The sequence below is a fragment of the Drosophila miranda genome, chromosome 2 (genome assembly GCF_003369915.1).
Source record: "Drosophila miranda strain MSH22 chromosome 2, D.miranda_PacBio2.1, whole genome shotgun sequence".
Taxonomy (NCBI): domain Eukaryota; kingdom Metazoa; phylum Arthropoda; class Insecta; order Diptera; family Drosophilidae; genus Drosophila; species Drosophila miranda.
Genome location: NC_046675.1, coordinates 24654296 through 24678727, shown reverse-complemented (window position 1 = coordinate 24678727; position 24432 = coordinate 24654296). Strand labels below are relative to the sequence as shown.

The 24432-nt window shown below is 39.9% G+C and overlaps 1 protein-coding gene and 1 long non-coding RNA gene across 20 annotated transcripts; one reads left to right on the top strand and one right to left on the bottom strand.

Annotated features, from left to right (window-relative positions):
• On the top strand, window positions 1-22983 carry LOC108154272 (casein kinase I). 19 transcript variants are annotated; one of them, XM_033389395.1, is made up of 14 exons: window positions 1-168; window positions 1338-1740; window positions 8294-8502; window positions 12224-12334; window positions 13643-13809; window positions 16737-16851; window positions 16912-17180; window positions 17241-17411; window positions 18136-18213; window positions 18614-18694; window positions 19074-19133; window positions 19915-20013; window positions 21879-21985; window positions 22493-22983. In XM_033389395.1, the coding sequence occupies exons 3-14, from the start codon at window positions 8391-8393 to the stop codon at window positions 22560-22562; spliced, it is 1440 nt and encodes a 479-aa protein (XP_033245286.1). In that variant the 5' UTR covers window positions 1-168; window positions 1338-1740; window positions 8294-8390; the 3' UTR covers window positions 22563-22983. The 19 variants fall into 19 exon arrangements, 18 of the variants coding, with proteins under 18 accessions (XP_033245286.1, XP_033245287.1, XP_033245288.1 ...); XM_033389396.1 differs by lacking the exon at window positions 1338-1740; XM_033389397.1 differs by lacking the exons at window positions 1-168; window positions 1338-1740 and adding an exon at window positions 8016-8030.
• Window positions 8398-9712, bottom strand: LOC117187211. Its single transcript, XR_004471966.1, has 2 exons — window positions 8956-9712; window positions 8398-8730 (listed from the first exon to the last, which is right to left on the bottom strand). It is a non-coding gene; the product is annotated as an uncharacterized LOC117187211 (long non-coding RNA).
• Window positions 22984-24432: the final 1449 nt, after the last annotated feature.

Sequence of the window (24432 nt, the reverse complement as noted above, 5' to 3'; positions counted from 1 at the left end):
GCTTTCCGTAGCAGTTGTCATTCCTCCTCCTTTTGAGTTTTTTTTGCAATCACTCAGAGGTCGCGCGGTGCGCTGCGGGTGTGCACTACACACAAACATACAAAACACACACATCTGTAGTTACACAAAATATACCCACATATAAGGGGAAAATTTCTTGGTGTTGTTGTACGTGTTAATCATTTTATCGCTATGACGTTTAGTTTAATTTGTGTTTGCTCCAGTTTTTGTTGTTTTTTTTTTTTTTTGTGAATTCAGCAGCCCCAACACGGATATTCGTCTCTCGTTGTATCCCTGCTATCCATAAAAGAGCTGGCAAATCCAATTCCTCCTGCCAAGCAGTTACATTATCGCTCTTGGAATTGTATCTGAATATCTCTTCATCTCTCTCTCTCGTTCTGTATCGAACACACAGCTGTGTGTATGTATCTTTTGGTTTTTTCGAGTCAGCTGTCTTCTGTGCTTTATTTTTCCAACATCTTCTGCAGAGCTTTAACGAGTTTTTGTTGTTTCTTCGCGTTAAGTACTATTCTTGGCTCGCTCGCACTTCCTCTGCTGCTTGCACATTCTCGGTGTTATTGTTGTTTTCTGTTTGTACACCGGCAACATAAACTGGTTTTTCGAGTTATTTATGAGGTTTTTTCTACAATTTATTTTGCCTGCTGCCTACCTTTTCGGTATCTGTATGCTGCGCTGCGCTGCTCTCCTCGTTCTCTTTCTCTTGCTAGCGCTCTCCTTCTCCACTGCTTTGTCTTGCAGACTTTTGACCTGTAACGACAAGAAACTGTTAAAAAAAAGAGTTTTAAGAAGGGGCAAGGAAGCAAGGTTTTCGTAATGTGGCGAAAGTTTCAAGCAGTGAGAGAAAGAGGCCCTCAAAATGCAACATCATGAACCTTAACCCTCTCCGAAATCCCCTATATAACTCCATCTCTCCCTGACGCAAACACACACACAAACAGAGAGACAAAGCGTAACGGATATGACAAATTAAAACAGTTTTCATCCAATAAAAAAACAGAAAAAAACAAACAGTAGCAAACACAAAAACAAAAGAAAATTGTAATAATAATACAGAAATGGCTTCATTGTGGAAAAAATGAAAGAAAAGTGCTGTGAAAAGTGTTCAAACCCCGAAAGGGAATACATCTTTGAAAGGAGAAACACCAAGTGAGAACACGCAACACCCTGTTCTGCGATCGTAAGGGAAATATTAGATTATTCAGAGCTTTTCGTGGAAATCTACCGATTTGGGGGAGAGTCTCAAGTTTAATTGCAAAAAATATAGAATATTTTATATCATTGTGAAATGAGATGTAAATATTTCATTTAATTCCAAGCATAGCAAGCAGTATTCCCACTAAAAATTGCATTAAATGTTCTCAAAAGTGTGCAAATACAAAAAAGAAACCGGAATAAAGTGCAGGCCATAAAAAGCAATTAAACAATTACAAAACAAAAACGAGGAAAAACACGTTCTCAAGTACAACAAAATCCAGCAGCAAAAACAACAAAGAAAGCAGCAGCAGAAAACAACAACAGCAGAGAGTGGAACGGCCGCCGCAGCAGAAGTCAATCCAACAACAGCTGCTTGCAGTTGGACCAAGCAGTGCGCTGCTGCTGGCTCTGCTGATCCCCCCTGCATTGCACACAGAAATCCATGCATGAGGCCAAGAAGCAGAGCTCTCTCTCTTGCTCTCGCAGTGGTCTGACTAAAAGCGCCGTTTGACGGAGTTTTGCCGGGTTAGTGTTTTTGTTGTTCTTGTACACCCGATCCATTCTTATGTTGAACACATGTTGAAGGCACAGCAGCAGCAAGGCTGAAGGCAGATAGATGACAGAGAGAGGGACATCCATAGGATGCACAATAGTGTGGGAATGAACTGAAAGTGTGACCAGCTTAACCAGAGTGTGTGTAGCCTTCAATTTGGCAAATGCTTATTTGAGAAAAAATGCTCGCATTGTATTTCACCCGCGACTTTGACCTCAACAGAGCATCAGCCAACATAAGAGAATGAAAAAAAAGTACGATATTTTTTAGTTGGCAACGCGAAACGCACGTGAGGTTTTTCAATGTCGACCGCACACGCCCCCCCACACGCCGCTCGCCCTTAAGCTGCATATGCACATTCCTCCACTCATTCACACGCCCGCCCACGCGGCACAGAAGGCGGAAGGAAGGAAGGAAACGAGCGTAAATAACCGTAAAAGCAGGGTTGAGACCCCAGACAGGGTTGGAGGAGATTTTCGATTGGGTTCTGTGGTGATTTTCGGGGTCGTCTGGCACCAAATGAGCCCCAAAGGCAGGCAGGAAGAAAACACTAGAAAGCAAATTACCGACAATTTTTCAACACACACACACACACAAATGTATTCTATGCTGCATAGATAAATGATAGCGTTTGACCTCGATCATAGTCATTTGCATAACTTTTAGCTTTTGCACGTGGTGGTCTCCCAGCTGAGGCTAAACTAATTAAATCTCTAACCACACGTACACACAGACTGTTAGGTAGGGGAAGGGGAGAGGAGGGTGCGGGGGTGCTGCATATTCAATGTTAATCTAACATGCAAAGGTCAATCGGCCATTGAGGCGCCCCGACACACAAACATACAGACAGACTCGGCACACACACAGTTTGTCTGTTTGAGGCTGTGGCGTTGATAGACTACATAGTGAATGGAATTGTTGTTGCTGCTACTGCTGCTGCTGCTGTGACGCGCAAACCCAACCCCAAAGCAGCGTCAATCAGTCTGGTACAATGGTACTAATCATAAGTATTTCCAACAAAAAACAAAAAAACCTTTTTGTAAAAATATTGATTTGAATATTCATTTATTCCATGTCGGAACTAGGAGTGTCACTTATTTGTGGTCTGCAGCCCACTGTACTCTTGTTGCACTGGCGCTTGCACCTCACTCTCTCCTTATGCCAGGCTCTCGCCTCCTCCTCCTCCTCCTGCTTACACTGCAGGCTGCATGCCCACTCTTCCCACTCGCTCGCACACTCGTTCATTTCGCCTCGCCATTGTCTGACGTCGCTGCTAATCAACGCTCGCTTATCTAGCCAACTTGTTCGCACTGCTTGCGCCTTGGCCTACGAGAGAGGGAGAGCGAGAGCGATAGTGAGTGATAGTGTGCGTTCTCAAGTGCTTTCTGTATGTGTGATGTTCTCTTGTGCTTATCAATGCGCTGCTTGATAGGTCATTTGCAATGACAAGAGAGGGAGGTGGCGTGGAGGAGGCGGCCCTTGAAGTACTCTGTCCGGTGTGTCTGTGTGTTGTCCATTTATGTGTTATGCGAATCAGAACGATAGTAGTTGAATGTTGTTGCTGTCGTTAGTTCCTTTCAAAACGTCAAAATGCCATTGAAATTGGATATTGACACGTTATGTTGTGTTTAGCAGTCCGTGTGGCAGCAATTCGATTACAGAAGCACAGCGAAACCGTCGCAGCGAATAACACAATAACAATTATATTAATAATAGCAAGCACACACAAACAAAGCACATTGTCAAAGTAATTTGGTTACAAAACAAATTCGAATACCCTTTCTGTTTGAAAAACTATTGTCAACTGGTCGAAATCTGATACATAATGGAATAGGGGATTTCCGCTTGAATTGAAGGATCAAAACGCCTTCGGGTAAGACCGACCAAACGTTTTGAATATTAACTAAAACAAGGTCACCCTGTACCCTAAACTAGCTGACCAGAAATTGTATTGGCAGCGTATTCCATATTCGGTCTAGTTTCATTTACTTTCCCCTTATAATTTTTCCCCAATTGATTTGCATAATTGAAATTCAATTGCTTGTGCGCTGGCAATTATATTGAAATTGTTTGTTTCTATAAATAGTGGCGATTACAACAACAAATCAATTGTGTAATCCCCCTAAGAGAGAGAGAGAGAGAGAGAGAGAAGCAGAGAGAGAAAGTGGAAAAGCGGACACAAATCTCTGGCTGATAAGAAATACACACACACACACCACGTTCACAAATACTAATACACTTATCACACAATGATTTCCTTTATCAAAAGCCTGCACTTATTTTCAATGCTTTCTTCTTCTTGTTGTTGTTTATTTTCCAGTGTTATGTAATTTTCCTAAAAATATCAGCATTACCAAAGTTTTTGAGTATTTTCTAGGGCTTCTCCCGTGTTCTAATTGAATTTTCGAATGACTCAGAGTTCGAAAAGCACTGGCTAATCAATAATTTGTCAAATTATGGTTCCATTCCTCTAGCCAGAAGGTTTCTCGCTCTTCAAAGTGAAGAAATTCTAATTGGGGGTTTCCGCTGTTTTGCGGTTGCTGTTTCCTCCCTCCCTCTCCCTTCCTCTCTCTCCCTCTCTCTGACTGGGGCTATACCTTCTTTGATTTACAGTTGATTTATTCACGAACCACACACGGATAAGAGCTCCCATATGAGGGCGGTGTGTGTGTGTGTGTGTGTGTGTGTGTGTGGGGGAGGGGGTACCCACCTTGTGCATATTTTTATTTTTAGCTCCTGGCTTATTTTTAATTATTGATTTTCTCTCCCGCTCTCTGGCAAACAAAATAACACAAAAAATGAATATTTTTCTTTCATTTCACTTTCTTTGAAACGGGTTTATTGCCGGTTTTGCATTGACACTGCCCGCCCCCGGGGCTGGAGCTCAATTTCGTTTCTCTCTGGCAACAAGTGTTAATTTGGGAATTCCCAAAAGTTATGCAATGCAATATTACGAGAAGGAAAAAGAAGAGAAATAAGTTAGAATACAAAAACTTGAAGCGGACAGCGACAGGCGGGGATACTGGCCACTATACCATCGAGGAGCAGGAGAAAACTGCAGATTCATTTGGGTTTTCTGTGAAATATTCAAAGTCGAGAGTGTTTTAGTGTTGCAATTCCCTTGTTTTATCCCTGGGCTGTCTCTAGAGAGTGCTGATTGCCCCCTTGGCACTCACTTTGTCCGTCTTCATCCCAGGAAACCGGTCAATGCTGATCGTCTTACAACAGGACCCCAGCTGTGCTCAATTCTCAGTCGATAGCCTTTTCTCACATGTTGATTCATTAAGAAATAAGGCAAAAACACAGTGTATTTTTGCAATTTAAGAACCACAACGGAGAAGTGGGAACCCGTTTAGCCAGCAAAAGAAGGAGAAGAAGCAAAAGCGAAGCGAACGACCCCAAAAAAAAATAAAGAGACAGACAGACGCTCAATAAAAAACTGTTAAAAGTGGGGAGCCATGAGATATACACCAGAAGTAGAGCCAAAACAGCGATCGATCGCTGGGACCACGAATGGAAGGAGTTTACATATGTGTAGGCATATGTATAAATCCATCCATCGACACACACTCGTGCAGTACTTATGAACCAGTTTTGCCCGCAGGATATTAAGCCATAAAAACAGTCAAAGCAATAACAAGAAAAGCCATGAGAAATGGAGACGTAAAGAAGTAGGGAATACCCTACAGAAACTGAGATGGGGTAGGGTATACGGGAAAATCCGTCGAAACCTCTCGAGGTTTATCATTTTGGGTATAGCTTGGGATCAGGTCTGGGGTCTTATTGTATCCATATGCCCCTTCCTTTTCGGTGTAGGGGATTCCAATTGAAATTTGCCTGCTTCTGTAGAGCAGGAGACGGAAACGGAGAAGGAGGAAAACTTGTAATCGAAGTCGAACTCGAACTCGAACTTGTTTCTGCCTCATTTCGTCGCCTGCTCTCTGTGATCTCTCCATCTCCCTCTGTTGCACTCGATGGTCCTACTTTGCTTCTCTTTCTCTCGGAGCAATTTAGTCTTTAATTGTTATCGGCGGTTTTTACTCTGTGTTTTATTTTTTACAACAGCGCTTAACGGTACAATTATCGGTCGAGTCGGTTGTGTGTGTGTGTTTATCTCTCTCTTTTGCCCTCTCACGATCGCGTTCACTCCTTCTGTGATTGAGCGCTTGTGCTCTTTCTGAGTGAGTGTTGGTGTTGGTGTGTTGGTGTTGGTGTTGGTGTGTGGGCAGATAAGATTTTCTATCCCGACTCCCGTTTGCAGCTGGCAAAATAATAATTTACAAGCAACAAAAACTGATATTAGATGAAAAGTAGAGAATGGGAAGACCGACAGACAGAGAGAAGCGGAGGGAAGAGGAGACAGAGAAATCGGGGAGAGATTGTGAAGTAGAAAGACTAACTAATAATTTCCTGTTAATGTTTTGGGCGGAGTCTATTTCTACAGAGATTGAGTAGAGGAGAGATCGAGCCCCCAGTTCTCTACCAAATGAAAATTGCTATATGCCACCATATAATATCCATAAAGATAGTCGATTCATCTTGTATGTAATGGGGGGATATTTGCTATGGGTATGTTATCAGCGAAAAAGATCTTAAAAGTGGAATGTAAAGAAGGAAGGCACCCAAAAGGTCGCGCCGAACTCTGAAGAGATTTTCCCAGAAATTATAGGGACAAATATCTGTATTTAGATAACAGGTCATGTTGATAGTCTAATCTTTTGTGTCTGTTTGTCTTTGCATTGGGTACTATTTGCCCATTTCCATCTTCTTGGGGAAAGATAAGGTGCAGTTCTATGATTCATTCTGCTAAAGAAGGAATTGATGGCTTTAAGCCTTATTTGGGTCATCCTCCAACTGACATTGAACCCAATTCTGGCATTATGAAAAAGATCTTGCATTGGGCCACACCCCAACAGCACTGCCAACACGAGAAATGCAATAAAGTAAAACCTTTTGTCTTAATCAAACGAACCGAGTATTCGCCTTGTCTGGCCCTGAGTCATGAGTCACTCCGTCGCCCTCCGATCCGAATGGTTACGCCTGGGCGAGCGCTCTCGCCTCGCCACTAGGCCCGCTCTATGGCCCCCCCCAGACCCGCAGACAGAAAACCTACCTGGCCTAGACAAAACTTCACTTGACTCCACTCGAGAGTCGACTCTGCACTCCACACTCCACACTCGACTTGAATCGATTCTTTGTGTGTTGGCACTTTATAATGCAAAAAAGTTTCTGTGTCATTGTCCTGTCGTTTCTTATAAGCTGCAGGGGTAACGCCCACTTGCGGCATGAAAATTTTATTTTAGACGGGTTAAGACCAAGACTTGAGCGAACAAGTTTCTAGGTAAACTTTTTATTCAGGCAAATGGTGGAGAACAAAGGATATACGGGTACAACATATTGTATGCAGATGAAGATAAACTGTGCGATGATGAAGCGCTATGAATATTGTCCCCAGTCCTTAGGAGATCTTACTTGTCCTTCGTACGAGTACTGGGCCTTGGATGTTTCCAATCATTCAAGATATGAGCCTCATTTTCGTTAGAATCATTTAAAAAAATACTATCTACAGGCTCTCAGAGGGGCCACGCATGGACCCATCAGAATGGGGGGTATAAACCATTGCGGGAGTGCCTTTGAGATTTGAAACACCTCAAGAATCGGGGTGCTTCTGTAGCTGAGGCAGACACTGACCTACTAACAGTCTGAAGTCCTTCCGTGGAAGGTTCAGTAAATAGTGACAGAGTTTTCCGTTGCCTTCTTTGCACAAAGTTTTCGAGGTTCCTCCGGATTGTGATATTCCTCCACCTGCTCTCGGTCTGTAATCCGGTCGACTAAGGCGTTCTAAGGGCGACAGCCTTAGCCAGAAGGTCCGCTGCCTCGTTTCCTTCGATGCCTTGGTGGCTGGGAACCCAATAGATCGGCACTGACTTTGTCGTGCCTGGGACGACGCCATGACACTTCTGGACCACATTGTGTGCTCGCTATAGGAAGCTTATATGACGGCCTTCTATCAGGGTCTGCGGAGTACAAGCCCGCTCTTGCTTCTCTGTCCATCTTGGAGCCAAAAACGATCACAATCCGTTACACTCTTACTTGAAACACAAAGAAGATACCATGTTTTCATTAATCATACAACAACAAAAATTGTCTTTCCATTTATTTTCAACTTTTGGAGTGCTCTGTGAGTGTGCTTTCTGTTCCATACGAAAGAAAAGCATACAAAATAATCAAAAAAATAGTCCGAGTAGCAATCGATTTTATAGTAAGAATTTCAACACAGACTCATAAATCCCGTATTTTTATTTTATTTGTTTTGTTTTTGTGTTGTAATTTGTGCCGATCCAGTCAGCAGAATTCAAAATTAAATGTTGCGTAAATATGTGTCAACCTACAAAGTCAAAGAGGAGTACGTGTAAGAGCGATCCGTGGGATACTTGCTTATATGGGATAGCTTACCCTTAAATCAAAACTTAAGTCAAAACTCCATCAGATACTAATCGATTTCCTTCTCCGTGTGCTTTCCAGTGGCGGCGGCCCACCGACGACAATTGCCGGTCCATCTGTTGGTAATGTGGCCAATACCACGACAGCCCTAGCCGGTGCTAAGAGCTCAAGCAATAACATGTATTCCACCCGCCAATCTGTAAGCACCACGACCGGTGTACTTATGGTCGGACCAAATTTTCGTGTCGGTAAAAAAATTGGCTGTGGTAATTTTGGCGAATTGCGTTTAGGTAAGTACCCAAGACCCCGATATACATATAATCCCAATGTTGTGTGTTCGAAAGTGTTCATCGAGTGACTTACCAGGGGAATATCGAAATCGATTCATTGTATCGAATGCGGAATATCAAACAGCCCCCGGAGGCTGCTCGGAGAGCTTTCAAAGGCCATCAATCTAAGAAATGCTCTCTCTTAAAAAGCTTCCGTGCCCTCCCTCTCTCCCCCGCCGGCCGCAATAGCTGTAAATAAATAGCAAATTAAGTTTATGATGACTCAAAGCCGAGCTTCTGTCTACCTGTCACCCACCCACACACACAAACCCTCCCTCCCTACACCCTCTTCCTCTTCCTCCTGCACCCTCTTTGCATTCCGCTGTCTGTTGTTTTCCTCTCATCCTGTTGTTCTTCGCTACCCTTCCTGCTGTCCGCTGCTCCCTTCCTGTTGTCCTCTGCTTTCCCATTTACCTTTTTGGAATGCAAGTAATGTCGCCCTGACGTTTTCGATACCCTGGCAGAAGGTATACTGGTTTTGAGCATTTCCTTGAGGGAAGGGTATCCTAGGGTATCTTAAGCTTCGGTCCTCGGAGGTAGCGCTTCGTCCTTCCAGGCTGTGGCCTGCCCGGCCCCTGCCCCTCGTTCCTTTCTTCAGTCGGCGACTGTTGCTGCCAAACAGTATTAACCACAATGAGAACAGTGCCTTTTTTTTACTCACGAGAGTGCCCACCGTACAAGCAGCAAACAAAAAAGCCAACAAAAACCATGCCATTCCATTCCGCCATCTGTTTTCTTGGCGTCGTCGTCGTCGTTGTCGTTGTCGTCACTTTTGCTTTGTTTGCTAAATGCGCTTTTATAAAGTTGTTGCCTCGTCCCGCCGTACCCCTCCCCGTCTGTGCCCCTCTTTTTTTATTTGGGGCCTGCCACTTCCTTTTGTGCATTTGCTGTCACATTGCCAACAGGTAGCCCCCACCTCCCAGCGAAGCAGTGCTGCTAAAACTGTGGGCATTCCTGCCTTAAAGGTACAAAATTCTTGGAGAGTCGCCTGCTTGGAATGCCCTACCTTCCACAAGCACACTCTATCAGTGCTTCTTAAACCTCTGTACAGTGTACACTCCCTCTCTCAGTCCCTCTCTTAATTGCGGCCCCCTCTTTAAAGCTGGAGCCGCACTGTTTCTTTGTTCTATCTCTCAGGCCGCTCATTTTGTTATTTGTTTTGTTTGCCCTCTTTCTGTCGTTCTCTCTTCATCTTTTTCTCTTATTTGCATTTTGCGCGGGCATCACACACACACACACCCATACATATGTGGTTTTTGCATGAATCATTCCGCTGGAAAAGAGTAGACAATGTAGAATGGCGGAGATTGGAGAATGGAGAAAAAAGATACACAGAATACAAAAAAAGCTGTTTTTAATTGGATTCATTTATATTCTTGCTAAACGATAGGGATTTCTTAAGCTATTTCGCAAATAGGAAATCCCATACAGTTTTAGCATCACTGCACTGTCGTAGAACAGCGCGATCGCAGCACTGAGACTGCTTGCTTTTAACTGCTTTGGGCGCTCGCGCTCGATTCAAGCAGAGCCCAATTTGAATCGCTTTCGATAAGAGGAGACCCGTACCCGTAAAGTCGCATTAACAAACAAATCTAACAAATCTCATCTAATATTTTACCCACTGTAGCCGCACCTCACGCTGTGACGTTAGTCCAACGTCCGATTAAATTATAGACGTTTTCTGTGACGTCACAGAACACTTGTTATTTTCTTTTTCTTCTTTTTCCCTTGCTTCTGATATCATTTTTATTAATTGTGCTCTATATGTATTTCCCCCCATTGTGTGTGGTGTGTGTGTGTCTTTGTTTGTTTTCTTTTCTCTTCTCTTATTTCCCATTAAATCCGATTACCGCAAAATGCTTAGATAAAAGTTGCGATATTTTTGGGGGATTTTTTTTTATTTCGAATTTTGTGGGGAATTTCGATGAATTGCAATAAAAGTGACAAATTTATTTTTTCACACGCCCATATCGCTATTTTGACATTTCCCAATTTTTAATAAAAGAAATAAAAGACAAGAAAAAAAAGTCAAAGGAAAATCATGAAAAACAAGGAATGTAGGTGGGTTTCTTTCTCACTTTTTATGGGCGCTTTGCGTGGGCGTTTCTCGTTTAATTTGGGAACTTTTCTCAGTTTATTTCTGTTTTCCATAGCACGCCCTTAAAAAAGAAATTGTTGTTTAGGGTCGGGGTCTGCTGTGTGTGTGTGCTTTTTATGGAAAACTTTTGTTCCTATTCGGCGGCATCTACTGTTGAGGTTGGGGTTCGCTCTTCCTGAGGTTCATTTATTATGATTAATGATTAATATTGTGTATTGCGTTAGGTCATGTTGTTTGAGAGTCACTGGTGCATGGAATGTGGTTTTAGGGGGATTGAATAGGGGTCTTCCATTCCTTGGATGCACTGCTTTCTACAGTTTTAAGAAATCACTATAGCCACTGTTATGCACTGCTTTCCTTACTGGCTTTCGGTATTTTTCAATGCATTTTCAATGGAAATTGTTAATGTCCGTGCAAAGCAATTAAATAAAACGATTTTGAATGACAGTCGCCTGTCGGCACATACTGTTGCCACTCCCGTTTCACCACCCCCCCTCGCTTGATACTCTATAAAATATGTTAAATGCATGTTTTTCACTCATTCTAAGAAATTAACAAATGAAATTCTTTGGGCTTTCTGGTGGGTGGGTGGGCTGGCTGGCAGGAGGGCGTGCCAAAGGGCGTTGCTGGGGGACGACGTCGTCGTCTATATGTAATCAAAGTCATGCGGCATTCTCTGACACTGTGTGTGTGTGCTGTATACACTCATACGTGTGTGTGTGTGATGACTTTATCAACGGTTTAATGTTCTGTCTGTTGATAAGCACTGTACCTCTGTCAAACACCCACCCACACCTGAACACACACACACGCTCAGTCGCTCACTCACTCGCTCGTTGAGGCACACGTTTCAGTCGCTCTCTCACACTCTTCCACTTTACGCTCAGACTCATTCAGAGGCTCTCTCTTCCATTACCTCTCCAGTCTCGCCCTCCCACCCACTCTCTTATGACATAATTTCGCACATGAGCGAACTTGTTATACCCTCGCAGAGGGTATGCTGATTATGAGCAGATGTTGGCACTGCTTGGCAGGAATTGCATCGGATCATAAACTATAATCCAATCAGATTATTGCCTCTTATAGCTGTAATAGAAATCATAACGGTATCAAACGCTTCGGCACCCGATGCTTTAAATCTCTGCTCTTCATCATTGACATCGTCTGTCTCTGTCAGTGTGTCTTCATCGTTTACCGTTGCTTGTGTCGTGTGTGTTTCGTCACATCAGCAAACAAAAAAACAAAAAAAAAAAAAAATATAAAACAAAAATGCAATTCCCAGATTGTATATATTTCTTTTCGTCTTTCTCACTCTTCCTCCGCCCGACATAGGTCGTCGAATGTGTTGCTTTGGTGGGCGTGGCACTGCCGAGAACAGTGGGGCAGGTAAAGAAAGTGTGCGCGAAGAATGCATGCCGTCTCCCGTCTTGAGCATGAGAATTGTGTGCGTGGGAGAGGGTCTCTTATTCCTTCTCTTATTTTTTGCTTGAAGTGTTTGGGTTTTTTTTTCCCCCCCCCTCGAATGACGATTTCTCGTACCATGTTTCAATTCGAACTAACATTTTGCTCTCCTTTTATTTTCAGGAAAAAATCTTTACAACAATGAACATGTAGCAATAAAAATGGAGCCTATGAAGTCAAAGGCTCCGCAACTACACTTAGAGTATAGGTTTTATAAACTATTAGGATCACATGGTATGTTAACTATTTATTAAATCCAACCTCAACACCTTAACACCCTAACAAGCAAACACGAACCCCACTGAAACCCCGCCCCCAATGCCGTCGTCCCCTTTCGTAATACTAATAAAACCAACAGCAAATTAACAATTACTAACACCCCCCCCGAAAGAAATCCCTCAAGAAAGAGCCAAGCCAAAGAGGTACAGACTGTACGGCTGCACCGAAACGAATATGCCAGATAACACCAAGCACTCTTGCTCTACTACTTATCTCTCCCTCTATATATCTATTTATCTATATAACTATACCTCTCTGTCTACCTCCTACTAACCTAAACTCCAAAATAAAACAAAGTTTTGCACCGTTACCACCACTACTTGATTAGTTGTACTCTCGTGTAACGATTTACTTATCATTTTCTGTATAACACTCTTTGGCTGTGTCCAGCCAGTGTTATACGCCGTTGAGAAGAATGAAAATTACGACGAGAAGAGGAAAAACATTAATAGATTTTCTCAAGCATATTTTCGGAGGTCGGTCGCGGTGCGTGAAGTGAAGTGAAATTTGACAAAGAAAATGAATAATAATACGTATTGCAATATACAGTATTGTATAAATATTATTGTGGCTTTCTAGCTACTGTTATACCCACCAAATGTAAAAACAGCTCCGAAATCACTTTACTGCTAAATCTCTATCTCTATATGTTATATATACATATGTATATACTCTATATCTGCTATCTATACCGATTTCTGAACTCTTGTTTTTTGCCCTATTTTTGGTTAATTCTTTTTTGTTTTTTTTTTTCTTACGTTACTTCCTTTTCTTGTTTGTTCTTATTATATATATATACATATATCTTGCTCTCTGTTCATCAACAACAACAACTATACTCTGCGAAAACCCACCCTACTCCAAAAACCCGAAAACATATTCATTCGTAATGAATAATTGAACAAAAACCGTTAATAAAATTGAAATTCAAACCCGAAATTGATCATCATGCGCTGCTCTCTGTCTCTATCTCTCTCTCTCTCTCTCTCTCTCTCTATATATATATATAAATATATCGATCTCCCTGTGTCTGCTGCAATGAACCTCAACCACAACCCAAAACCGAAACCGAACTGATCTGAATCCAACCTAAAACTCTTGCATAATACATTGTGATGGCATGTTATATACGAAACCCCTTCACACATCAACCCCCATCATCGGAATGGTAATCGGAATTGAAATCGGACTGGATCGTAATTTGGAAATGGATTCTATCTTATACATCGTAACGAAACGAAATGAAATGAAACGAATGTCCAGCCGAATCCGCCCCAGATGGCGTACCACGCATTTATCACTTGGGCACTTGCGGTGGCCGTTACAATGCCATGGTTTTAGAGTTATTGGGATTGTCATTAGAAGATCTCTTCAATATTTGCGCCCGTAAATTTTCACTTAAGACTGTATTGATGATAGCAAAACAACTTGTAAGTGTGGCATTCTTCAAACAAATGGAAAACTATCAACACAACGAAAGTGAATTCTTTTCGTATTCTTTGTATTTTTGATGAGGAATGAACGGATCATTGATATCTTAATGATGGTTAGAATGTCCAAGCGACTGCGTTGAAAATTTGTTTCATAACCAGTGTTTGACAGTATCCTTTAGTATTGGAAAACATCAAGCGTTTTAAAGTTCCCTTAGTGAAATCCGTTCAAAACTCATCAAAAAAACACAACGGATACTATTTTTTTTGGAATTGTTAATAACATTATGAACCAAAAGTGTCTCAACGGCTGAAAGTTAGTTTTCTCAATGGTTTTTATATAATTTGTATGATTTACGAAACTGTTATAAATCTCGTAGAACACACGCAATGAACGTTAGTCGAGTTTTTAGTTTATTGTAGATAGAATGACAAGAAATACCGTAACAGTAATTTGATTATAAAACTGCATACAATTCTTCTTTGTTTTTTTATCTTTAATTTTTTTTTTTTTTTTTTGGTTGTAGCTACCAAATGTAACGATCTATAAAGAAACTTATTCTAAAAGCATGTAAATAAGCGTCGTATATACATAGAAAAAAAAGTACACATTTAAGTCATACCAGCAACAGAAATAATTCCTTGTAAATAAAACAACAACAGCAAAATAGTATATTTCAAAATTGAACTGTGCTCAAAGCATAATTAATACACAAGTTTAGTTGTTTACTTAAAAATACTTTTTATCTCTGTCTTTCACTTTTGTTTTCGTATGCGCTGCGCTCTCTCTCTCTCTCTCTCTCTCTCTTTCTCTATGATTATTTCTATGATCGAAAGTGTATATAATTTAACCAAAAAAACTACTAACACAGTTGCAAAAGATTGCCTATTGAAATAGCTGATTGGAATATCGATAATCGAGTTCAGAGAGACGGAACACCTCCAAAACTGTTATACACACATACACACACAGACCACACACCCACAGCGACAGGGACAGCAACAGCAACACCCCAGGAAAGCCAACTACTATAATATTTAAGCGTATCCTTAAGCACACTCAAAGAAAATTGTTGAAACAGTTGACGAAATCTCAATATTGTGTTAGGTTAGGATTTTAGGTTAGGCGTGGGGCGAGTTCTTCTTGTGCTTCAGTTGGGGTCGTCGAGCAGCAGCAGGCTTCCTCGTGTATATGCTTCGAGAATCTCTATTTTTGTTGTTCTTGTTGTGTTTAGCACAGTTACTTGATTGTATATTTATTCTCTCTCTTTCCCTATCGATCAAATAAAAGGTGGTAATATCGTAAGACGCGCTAAACTAACCTCCAAACCATGAGCCGTATCTCCATCGCTCTCTCTCTGTCTCTCAATCTCTCGCTTTACACATCTCTCCCTGACTCTCTCAATCACGCTCTCTCTTTCTCGTTGTGTCCGACAACTCGCCAAATCAAACAAGTACAGCTCCCTCAAAAACAAAAAAGAAAAACTGTTATATCAAATGTGAAATTTTGTATCTCTCATCTTTCTTTCTTCTCTCTCCCATCTCTCTCTCTCTCTTTTTATCTCTCGCTCACGAATTTTTGCATAAATACAACAAAAACAACAACAACCGAACAACAAATCGAACAACAAAATCTTTTGTGCGCTGTCCAACACTCAAACCACTCGCTCGATTCCTTACAAATAAAAAAATAAACCAAATTTCATATGAACCAATCAACAATCGACCAACCAACCAAACAACCAATCATCCAACGATTGTTGGCCAATAGCAGAGGGTGTACCAGAAGTATATTACTTCGGCCCATGCGGCAAATATAATGCTCTTGTTATGGAATTACTTGGTCCATCACTCGAAGATTTGTTCGATATTTGCGGCAGACGTTTCACTTTGAAGAGCGTACTACTGATAGCTATACAATTAGTAAGTACAACCACAAACACAAACAAATCAAATCAAAACAAAACCAACAATCGCAACAGCCACAGCAACAAAAGCAACAACAATCAGCAAAGTTTTCTTTAAGCACGCGCATAAATCAGCACATAATCACATTCTCTCACAACACTGGTAGTCAGGCCAAAAATTAACCAACACTACTGCTAAGATCAAGACGAACACTATTCTATTTTATGTTTGTGTGCGTGTGCTGGGCTTGGGAGACTGTATGTGTGTGATTTTTCATTAGGGGTTACCCGTTTTTTAAAATTATAATATTTACAATATTTATTTATTTTTTTTAATTTGATATTTTCCATCACTAACAAATTAGGTCGTTGCCTCTATTTCGCTCTCGCCCGCTCTCCCTCTCTCTCTCTCTCTCTCTCTCTCTCTCTCTTTGCGACTCTCACTATCTTTTTCGCATTTTTGTAGACGCCTGGTTGAGGTTTAATTTTAATTATAATTTGTTTCTTAAGTTGATTATTCGCCTACATTATTCAGAGGTTGTCATACACTTAAAATTTGCCTTTTTTGTTTTGTTTTTATAGCCACCATAGTTTATAAATTTACCACGAAATTCAGCCAAAAACCAAACCACAAACGTTCATTGTAATATGATATAAAATTTGCATGTCTACATACGATTTTGTAGTTTAAAATAGACATTTTTAGTTGTTAATCTATGATTTATCAGAGAAATCAATCAATCGATCAATCGATAAAAAACCAAAATCAAATCAAATCCGTTGCCATCAAACAGCAAACAGTAAAAAAAAACAAAGCTAGTTGAGACACTGCAGAAAATCCAAGTAAAATTTAAAAATAAATTCCATTTTGTGTTTAATAAAAGAGCAATCCATAATGGTTTTAAGATATATTATGGATTGCTCCTATAGAATTATCGACAAAAAATACAACCTTAGCTAATTGATTTTCTTTCTATTTTCCTGTGATCACATTCGATCACCCAACTCCAAACACTACAGCTCCACCGGATCGAATATGTTCATAGTCGGCACTTAATATATAGGGATGTGAAACCAGAGAACTTTCTCATTGGCAGAACGTCAACAAAACGTGAAAAAATTATACACATAATTGGTGAGTAGTGGAATATTAATTGGAAACCCTTATAACGATCGACTTTCGTCTTTTATTTAGATTTCGGTTTGGCCAAAGAATACATTGATTTAGATACAAATAGGCATATACCATATCGGGAGCATAAGTCCCTAACGGGCACCGCACGCTATATGTCAATCAATACGCATATGGGGCGTGAGCAGTCGCGACGTGACGATCTGGAGGCATTGGGTCATATGTTTATGTATTTCTTAAGAGGTTCACTGCCGTGGCAAGGCCTTAAGGCTGATACACTCAAGGAGAGATATCAAAAAATCGGTGATACGAAACGTGCAACGCCCATTGAGGTCTCTAAATCTCTTCACATTTTGAAGTAATGATTTCTAATGGCAGTTCTTTTCCTATAGGTGCTCTGCGACGGACATCCGGAAGAGTTTGCAACATATTTGCGTTACGTACGGCGGTTAGATTTCTTCGAAACGCCCGACTATGATTTTCTGCGAAGACTGTTTCAAGACTTATTCGACCGTAAGAACTACACCGACGAGGGAGAGTTCGACTGGACAGGGAAGACAATGGTAGGTGGTTACCATTCACTCCAATTATTACAAAATCAAAATCCTAACCATGCACTATACGTAAGTTTTCATTGAGTGCATTCTAACCAAGGACACCACACATAGACACACGAAAAGATAACTCTGCCGAATTCTAAAGCATCGATATCATAATTTAATTTATAGGAGACATAGTGCGAATGCAAACCTTTAGATCAGATCAGAGTAAATATATATATAGATATATACCCATAGCCCATAAAAAATCCAAGCCCAAACATCCAATTAACTCGAAAAATCATTTTTGAATTATGGAAAAGACCGATCAAGAGCGGACAATGTAAAAATCAAAGAAATCCATCATCATGATCGCCAAAAGAATGAATAATCCATATCAATACGCAAGCCGACTGATTATCGATCTTAGGACGTAGAGCCCAATCAATCTGAAGGCCCCATAACCATTGCTCAGTTCGCTTTTTGATGCTGCTTAACAAGAAGCCGATGACGATCAGTTTGTTCAAAAGTTTCATTCATGTATTATCTTCTTTGGCCAAGCAATATATATTTTCTATTCGAGGTCGCCCTCTTCCTTCTAAGTTACGGACAAAGTAAAAAAAGCAATCCCATAAAATAAAAACTATTCGAAAATTTGTTTTATCGTCGTTGTTCCTCTTACACCCTCCTACCCATCTTACCCATAGTTTTTCTACAGCAATTGAGATATTTCTGTATTGTTTTTAAGACCAAGGAGCAGCTGGATCAAATGAAAGTCATTAAGAATGCGCCGCCGTCGCATTTGGCCAAGAACAAGTCAGATAAGGTATCAGAAAAACAGAAAGAGATATCGAAATCAGTGTTGCATAGCCATGTATGATGCTCAATCGCTCGCTCGCCCGCTCAGTGTTGGTAAATGCTTGTATTGTTTGCCTTTGATATTGGTTGGTTAAGCTAGCGTAAAATTAATCATAAATGATGAAACTAACTTAAGCAATAACTTGATGCCATTTTTAACAGCACTTCTCTTCTCTCTTGAACTCTTTTTCTCTTTTTTTCGGTTATCAACACCGTTTCATGTCCGTGTGCGTGTAACTCTCTTTGTGTGTGTTAAAACCAAAAACTCGAAACTGCATCATCTATATATATATAAACATATATAATACAAATAAAAAACCCAACTGCATCCCAAAAAAAAATCATTGACACACGACAAAAAATAACAGTCAACGCCCGTCGGATCTCTGCAAACTGGCCATGAAGTCATCATTTCACCAAATAAAGATCGGCATAATGTTACGGCTAAGGTAAAGTATACTTATATACATATATAATCCATATTCCAGAACAGAAACCAAACCTTGTGCCACTCTACAGTATACATATATACATATGTCTCTCTGTCCCTCTGATGGAAATGTAACTTAATTTCGTTTATATACTCAATGGTTGTAAGACAAACAACAGTTACCTTTGTTTAAGTATAGCTTTAGCTGACTTTTCTCTCTTTGGTTATCTTCTTTTCTATTCCATTCTAACATTTGATCTTTAACTATTCTTCTTTTTTCACCCTACTCTCTCAAACGCTTTTGTTTTATCCCACTCCTACTTTTCTCTCCACACAAAATGTTGCCATTTACGTTCTGTACAAACCTATATACATGTATGAGATTCCTATATCTATAGGATGTTTCATATTTTGATATTGATGACGATAATGAGAATGAAGAATATATCGTACTCCAGGTTAGACGTTGTAGACTTGAAAAATATCTCTGTACTGGTTAGTGTGAAATGCGAATCTAACCAATCAACATACTAGAATACGTCTGTGTATAACAGATTGTAGAGAGTAATGCTAGGATCAGAAATGGCTTTCGTCTTCAATTTGTTTTAATTTATTTTGCCAAGGAATTGCTCTGTTGCCTTTCAGGGGACTGCCAGCTTGAAAATGCTCGTGTCGTATTTCAACCTGGCAACACTGAGAGTTGAACTAACCTTACTTCTGTGTATTAGACCTGCTTGAATCGATTGATCGGTGGTGAACGGGACTTGTAGTAGCGTTGCTCTCTCACACACAACTAATTCCGCTCTTCTTTCCTCTTTGTTTGATGAAATTTTGATTTTTTGTTGGCTTGACTTGTCTACCATATGAAATAAGTTTATGTTTTCGGTTTTTGGTCCGGTGATAACTTTAGTTCCAGCACATTCTTGACTTGCTTTAGTTTTATTTAGACTCATACACACACACACACACAAAACATACACACCACAAAAAATACTTTATACAAATTAGAGTTGTCTCTTTGTTGTACAGTAAAACCAAAAAGAAAATGTATACAAATCGAAAATTAATTATTGATAAATTTGCATAAATCCGTTTCCAACAATTGCTCGCTCGTTCGCTCGAAAACCGATCCGAAAACTGTACCCAAAACAAAAAACCAAAACCACACAACTTACCTCCAATCCTCCACAATCAACCATCGAACTGAATCGAATTGAATCGCATTGAATCGACCACCAGACAAATGCCAAAGGAGGTGTTGCTGCGTGGCCTGATGTGCCAAAGCCGGGGGCAACACTGGGCAATCTAACGCCGGCCGATCGGCATGGCTCAGTGCAGGTAAGTTCGCTGCGACAACCGGCCAGTGTTGTACAACCGTTTTTCTTTCTTTCTTTTCCGTTTACTCTGTTCTGTTGATTTCTGTTTTGTCGCTCGCTCGCTCTCCTCCGCTCTCCTCCGCTCTCCGCTCTGTCTTCAGTCTGTAATTGTATATAAATAATAATGTACCAAGATGTACAACAATTCTGTAGCAAGGACAAAACATGTCCCCACATCTACGAACATAAATACATAATACATACATATTTGCATTATCGCCTCATTATGTTATTGAAGTCTTTGAACGATTGTAATTTTGTACATACATATACCCGTATTGTATATCCTATAAGTATATCTATCCTTATCTATTCATTGAATTACTCGCAGACTGTTATATTTTTGGCCTTTTCAATTCTAATGTTTTCACTTGATTTACTCTACATTAGATCAACAAGGTACTGAACAACAATCTCTCTCTCTCTCTCAATCTCCTCCCAACATGTGTTATTCCTAATCTAATCCTCTCCACTCTAGTTTACTCCACTTTTGTTCGGTTCGTTTTGGTTTCTACCCACGTTTCGTTCGTTCTCTTCTTGGGTGACACTTTTTCTCGGATCTTCCTCTAGTATTTTTTTTTTTGTTTTCCTTGACTAGAGTAATTGATTGAGGATTCCACAACGAAAACTGCATGAGAGATTTTTAAGAAGATGAAACGTGTTCGCACCTGCATGCTGTGCGCATTAACCAACACTGGTCTAGCCGTAACTGTACTTGTCTGCATGTCACACCACCATGTCACCACTCAAAGACCACTACTTAGAAGCTGCATGGCTGCACCTTTCACACACAGAAAAACAGACACACATAATCGCAAATCAAATACAGTCATAGACTTAAGAATTCGGCACTAGAGGATTTCCATTTGTCATAAATCAGATACCGATATATCTATCATTGGCATGCCCTAGCCTTAGTATTGGAGAGTCCATTTTTGATGCATCGAAACAAATTCGAAACAAACCACCAAAAACTTATTACAGAGATTGCCCGAAGATTCGAGCTCCGACGATGATAGCCCATTCGATGCTTATTATGAGAAAAGCGACGACGAACCGCCCAAGAAATAAAAACAACAATCAAAGATCCACCTACCACCACCACTACTACTACTTTGTCTACTACTACTACTCAACTTCTTCTACTACTATTACTCAAATACAAACGAATTTACCCTCCGAAATATGCCCAACGAGTTTCCTATTGTTCCTAAGCGAGAGGTATTTGCTATATTAATGATGTCTGTCCTGTCGTCTACGTGTGTCCTGTCATTCATCATCTATGTGTAGTAGCATCTGTGTGTGTGTGCCTGGACTTGTGATGTGCAAACGAGCTCCGCTGCTGAAAGGCAATCTCTGTAGTAGGTCCAGTAGGGTAAATTCATGACAGCCATTGATAGTTAATCGCTCGTTTGCAAAGGAGAAATCCCTCAAAATTTCCCACACGTAGTCCAGTTTGGTTTTGTAGAGCTGTATAACAGTTTTGTTTCATGTGGTGACTGTACCGCGTTCTAAGTCTGGTTTTCGTTTAAAATGTTTTTCGATTAATGATTTCATTTTTGACTAGTGCTAACAATAAATCAAAATAACGACTGTAAATCGTCCAATAATGTATTATCACCAGTTACTATATATATATGTATATATATCCTTTTTAAATATATATATATACATATATATATGTATATATATCCTTTTTAAATATATATATATACATATATACTATGTGTATGAACTATATGTTTAGTACAAGAGTTGATGAAATGCGATGACTAATAACACATATTTTATGCATTATCTTTCTCTGTTCTGTGTCCTTGTTTCCAGGTTGTGAGTTCGACGAATGGCGAACTAAATCCGGACGATCCCACGGCCGGACACTCAAACACGCCCATCACACAGCAGCCTGAAGTCGAAGTTGTCGATGAAACAAAGTATGTGTCGTTTAAGTGATCAATTAATCGATGTGTCGATAGATAGACACTGTTCTAAATAGATGTATCGATCGATAGACTAATGAACTAATGTTATTTAATGAGAATTCCTTAAAATATGCATCTCATCTGATCCAAGATAGTGATTCATTATTTGATGAATCTATCGATGGATTTATGGATATCTCACGTTATTTGTTCGCATACTCATTGATCGGAATAGCGACCGATATTGTACGTTCTATCGATACATTTAGTATAGATTTCTACGATAAATCGATTGATGGATCAACTTAATTAGTGCAATTTTTGTTGCTTTTGTCGTTTTTAATGCGCAACTTCCGTTTTTCCGTTTTCTCTTTCTCTCTCTCTCTCCCCAAATCCCTAACCGCATCCACCACCAACTCCAATCCACTCCACTCCCCTCCCCTTCCCACCCGTATCCTCCGTATCCGTATCCGTATCCATATCCAATCTCGTTTCTGTCCCTTGGTTAACTGTCTCCAGTGGTTCCTTATATTCCAGATGTTGTTGTTTCTTTAAACGAAAGAAGAAGAAATCGACGCGCCAAAAATGACTAGACGGTGTACAATGTAGTCCGGAACGCGAGGCAGTCACCCTGCTGCGCGCCACTTCACATTCAAACTCACGGGATAGCGTATTGAATAATCCGAGTCAGGATTACATCCAGCAGGCAACGTCGCAGCACACGCTGCGTTATCCTCCATCCGCGTCGATGCTGACGCCCACACCAACTACAAACACACCGACACTTCCGTTGTAATTTATATAAATATAAAACAAACACCCCACAAACAAAACATAAAACAAGAACAGAGAATGCAAAAACATAAAACAAAACAAAACAAAACAAAAACAAACAGAAACCCCAACAAAACAAACCATAAACATTTAAAACATACACTAAAACAGAGTAAAACAAACAAACAAACAAACAAACAAAATGAAACAAGTTTTGATTAATTAATGTAATGATTGTATTTTATTATTATTTTTATTATTTACCAATTTTGCGTTTATTATATAAATTATTATAATTATTAATTATATTATTATTAATTAATGCTATTACAAATAAAAAAGAAAACAAAATTCAAACGTAAAACCGAAATAGAAACAAGAATCCAAGAATCATTCACACAAGCAGCCAGGCAGCTCCCCCCTACCGCCTACCGCCTACACCCTCCCCTCCCATACCCTCCCTCCATCCGCAAGCGTCGGTGGAATCAGAAAGGAAACCCTCTAAACCTATCCACAAGCCCCCATTGCTCCTAACTGCAGGAGCACACACATACACATACAACAAAAAGAAAACCACTTAACATATTTATATATATATATACATATATGTATATTTAAAAGAAAAAGGAGAAACTAGTGCAGCATCATTAAATGAGAAAGAAGAGAAAGTAAGGAAAGAAGGAAAGAAGAGAAAAGTAAATGATAAAACCATATTTATACGCAACCAACAACAAATTGTAAATTATATTGAAAGAAAAGAAAGCGAAAATAAACTTCATTTTTGAAAAACTATTCAAAAGTAATGCATATGTACGCGGATATATAGGAAACCGAAAACAACTTATATACTTAATACGTATATATCAAATATATAGTATAAATGTATGCCCCTCTCCCTCGCTCTGGCACACGCAGCAGTTAAAGTACTCCCCAGAACCCAGATCCCAGAACCCAGAACCCCTAGCCCCAGGTCCCATCCGAATCGATCGAATCCGATCCGATCTGATCCGATCCTCCCCATCAGCGTAGGCAGCTCTGGTTTAGCTCTGTTTTTTGGATGCACTTTTCTAATGCTAATCTATGTACATACATATGTACATATATTTACACACGCGAGCAAATATTTTGATATATATACACGCATCTTCACATGTAGCATATCTATTGGATAAATCAAAATGTAGGAGTTCCCTGTCCCTCGGAATCCCTCTTGGTAGCTGAATTCGTTTTGTGCATTTATTTTTGCGGATTATTTCTTAGGCCAATGTTTCATTTAGTGGATAATAAGTGGGCTCCGAGTTTCCACAGAGATCCACAGATCAATCACTCCTCGATAGGTAAAAACAAAAAACACAGACTGTACTGAGCCACTTATTTTGATATTACGTGATACGAGTACTAAACTAACTGAGAAAGTTGCCTGCACTACTCCCAAGTTCCCAAAGAAAAGAAAATAAAATAAATGAAAAGAAAAGAAAAGATCCCCCACAAACCGCACACATCTCCGACTCTGAACGAATTTGTTTCTCCTCTACACTTCTCCATGAAACACAACATGACAAAGTACAGCTAAATCAATAAATCATACGAGTGTGGAATAAATATATATATATATATTTTAAACAAATTTTTTATACTTATTACAAATATACAATATACCATAAAATAAAAATAGTGTTAACTTT

What these genes read in the sequence shown, in the direction of transcription:
- LOC108154272 (XM_033389396.1), top strand. Translation starts at nt 8,391, where the DNA reads ATGTATTCCACCCGCCAATCTGTAAGCACCACGACCGGTGTACTTATG. An exon ending in TGATGATAGCAAAACAACTT is followed by an intron (nt 13,810 to 16,736) that starts GTAAGTGTGGCA and finishes CAAACACTACAG; the next exon opens with CTCCACCGGATCGAATATGT. An exon ending in AACGTGCAACGCCCATTGAG is followed by an intron (nt 17,181 to 17,240) that starts GTCTCTAAATCT and finishes CTTTTCCTATAG; the next exon opens with GTGCTCTGCGACGGACATCC.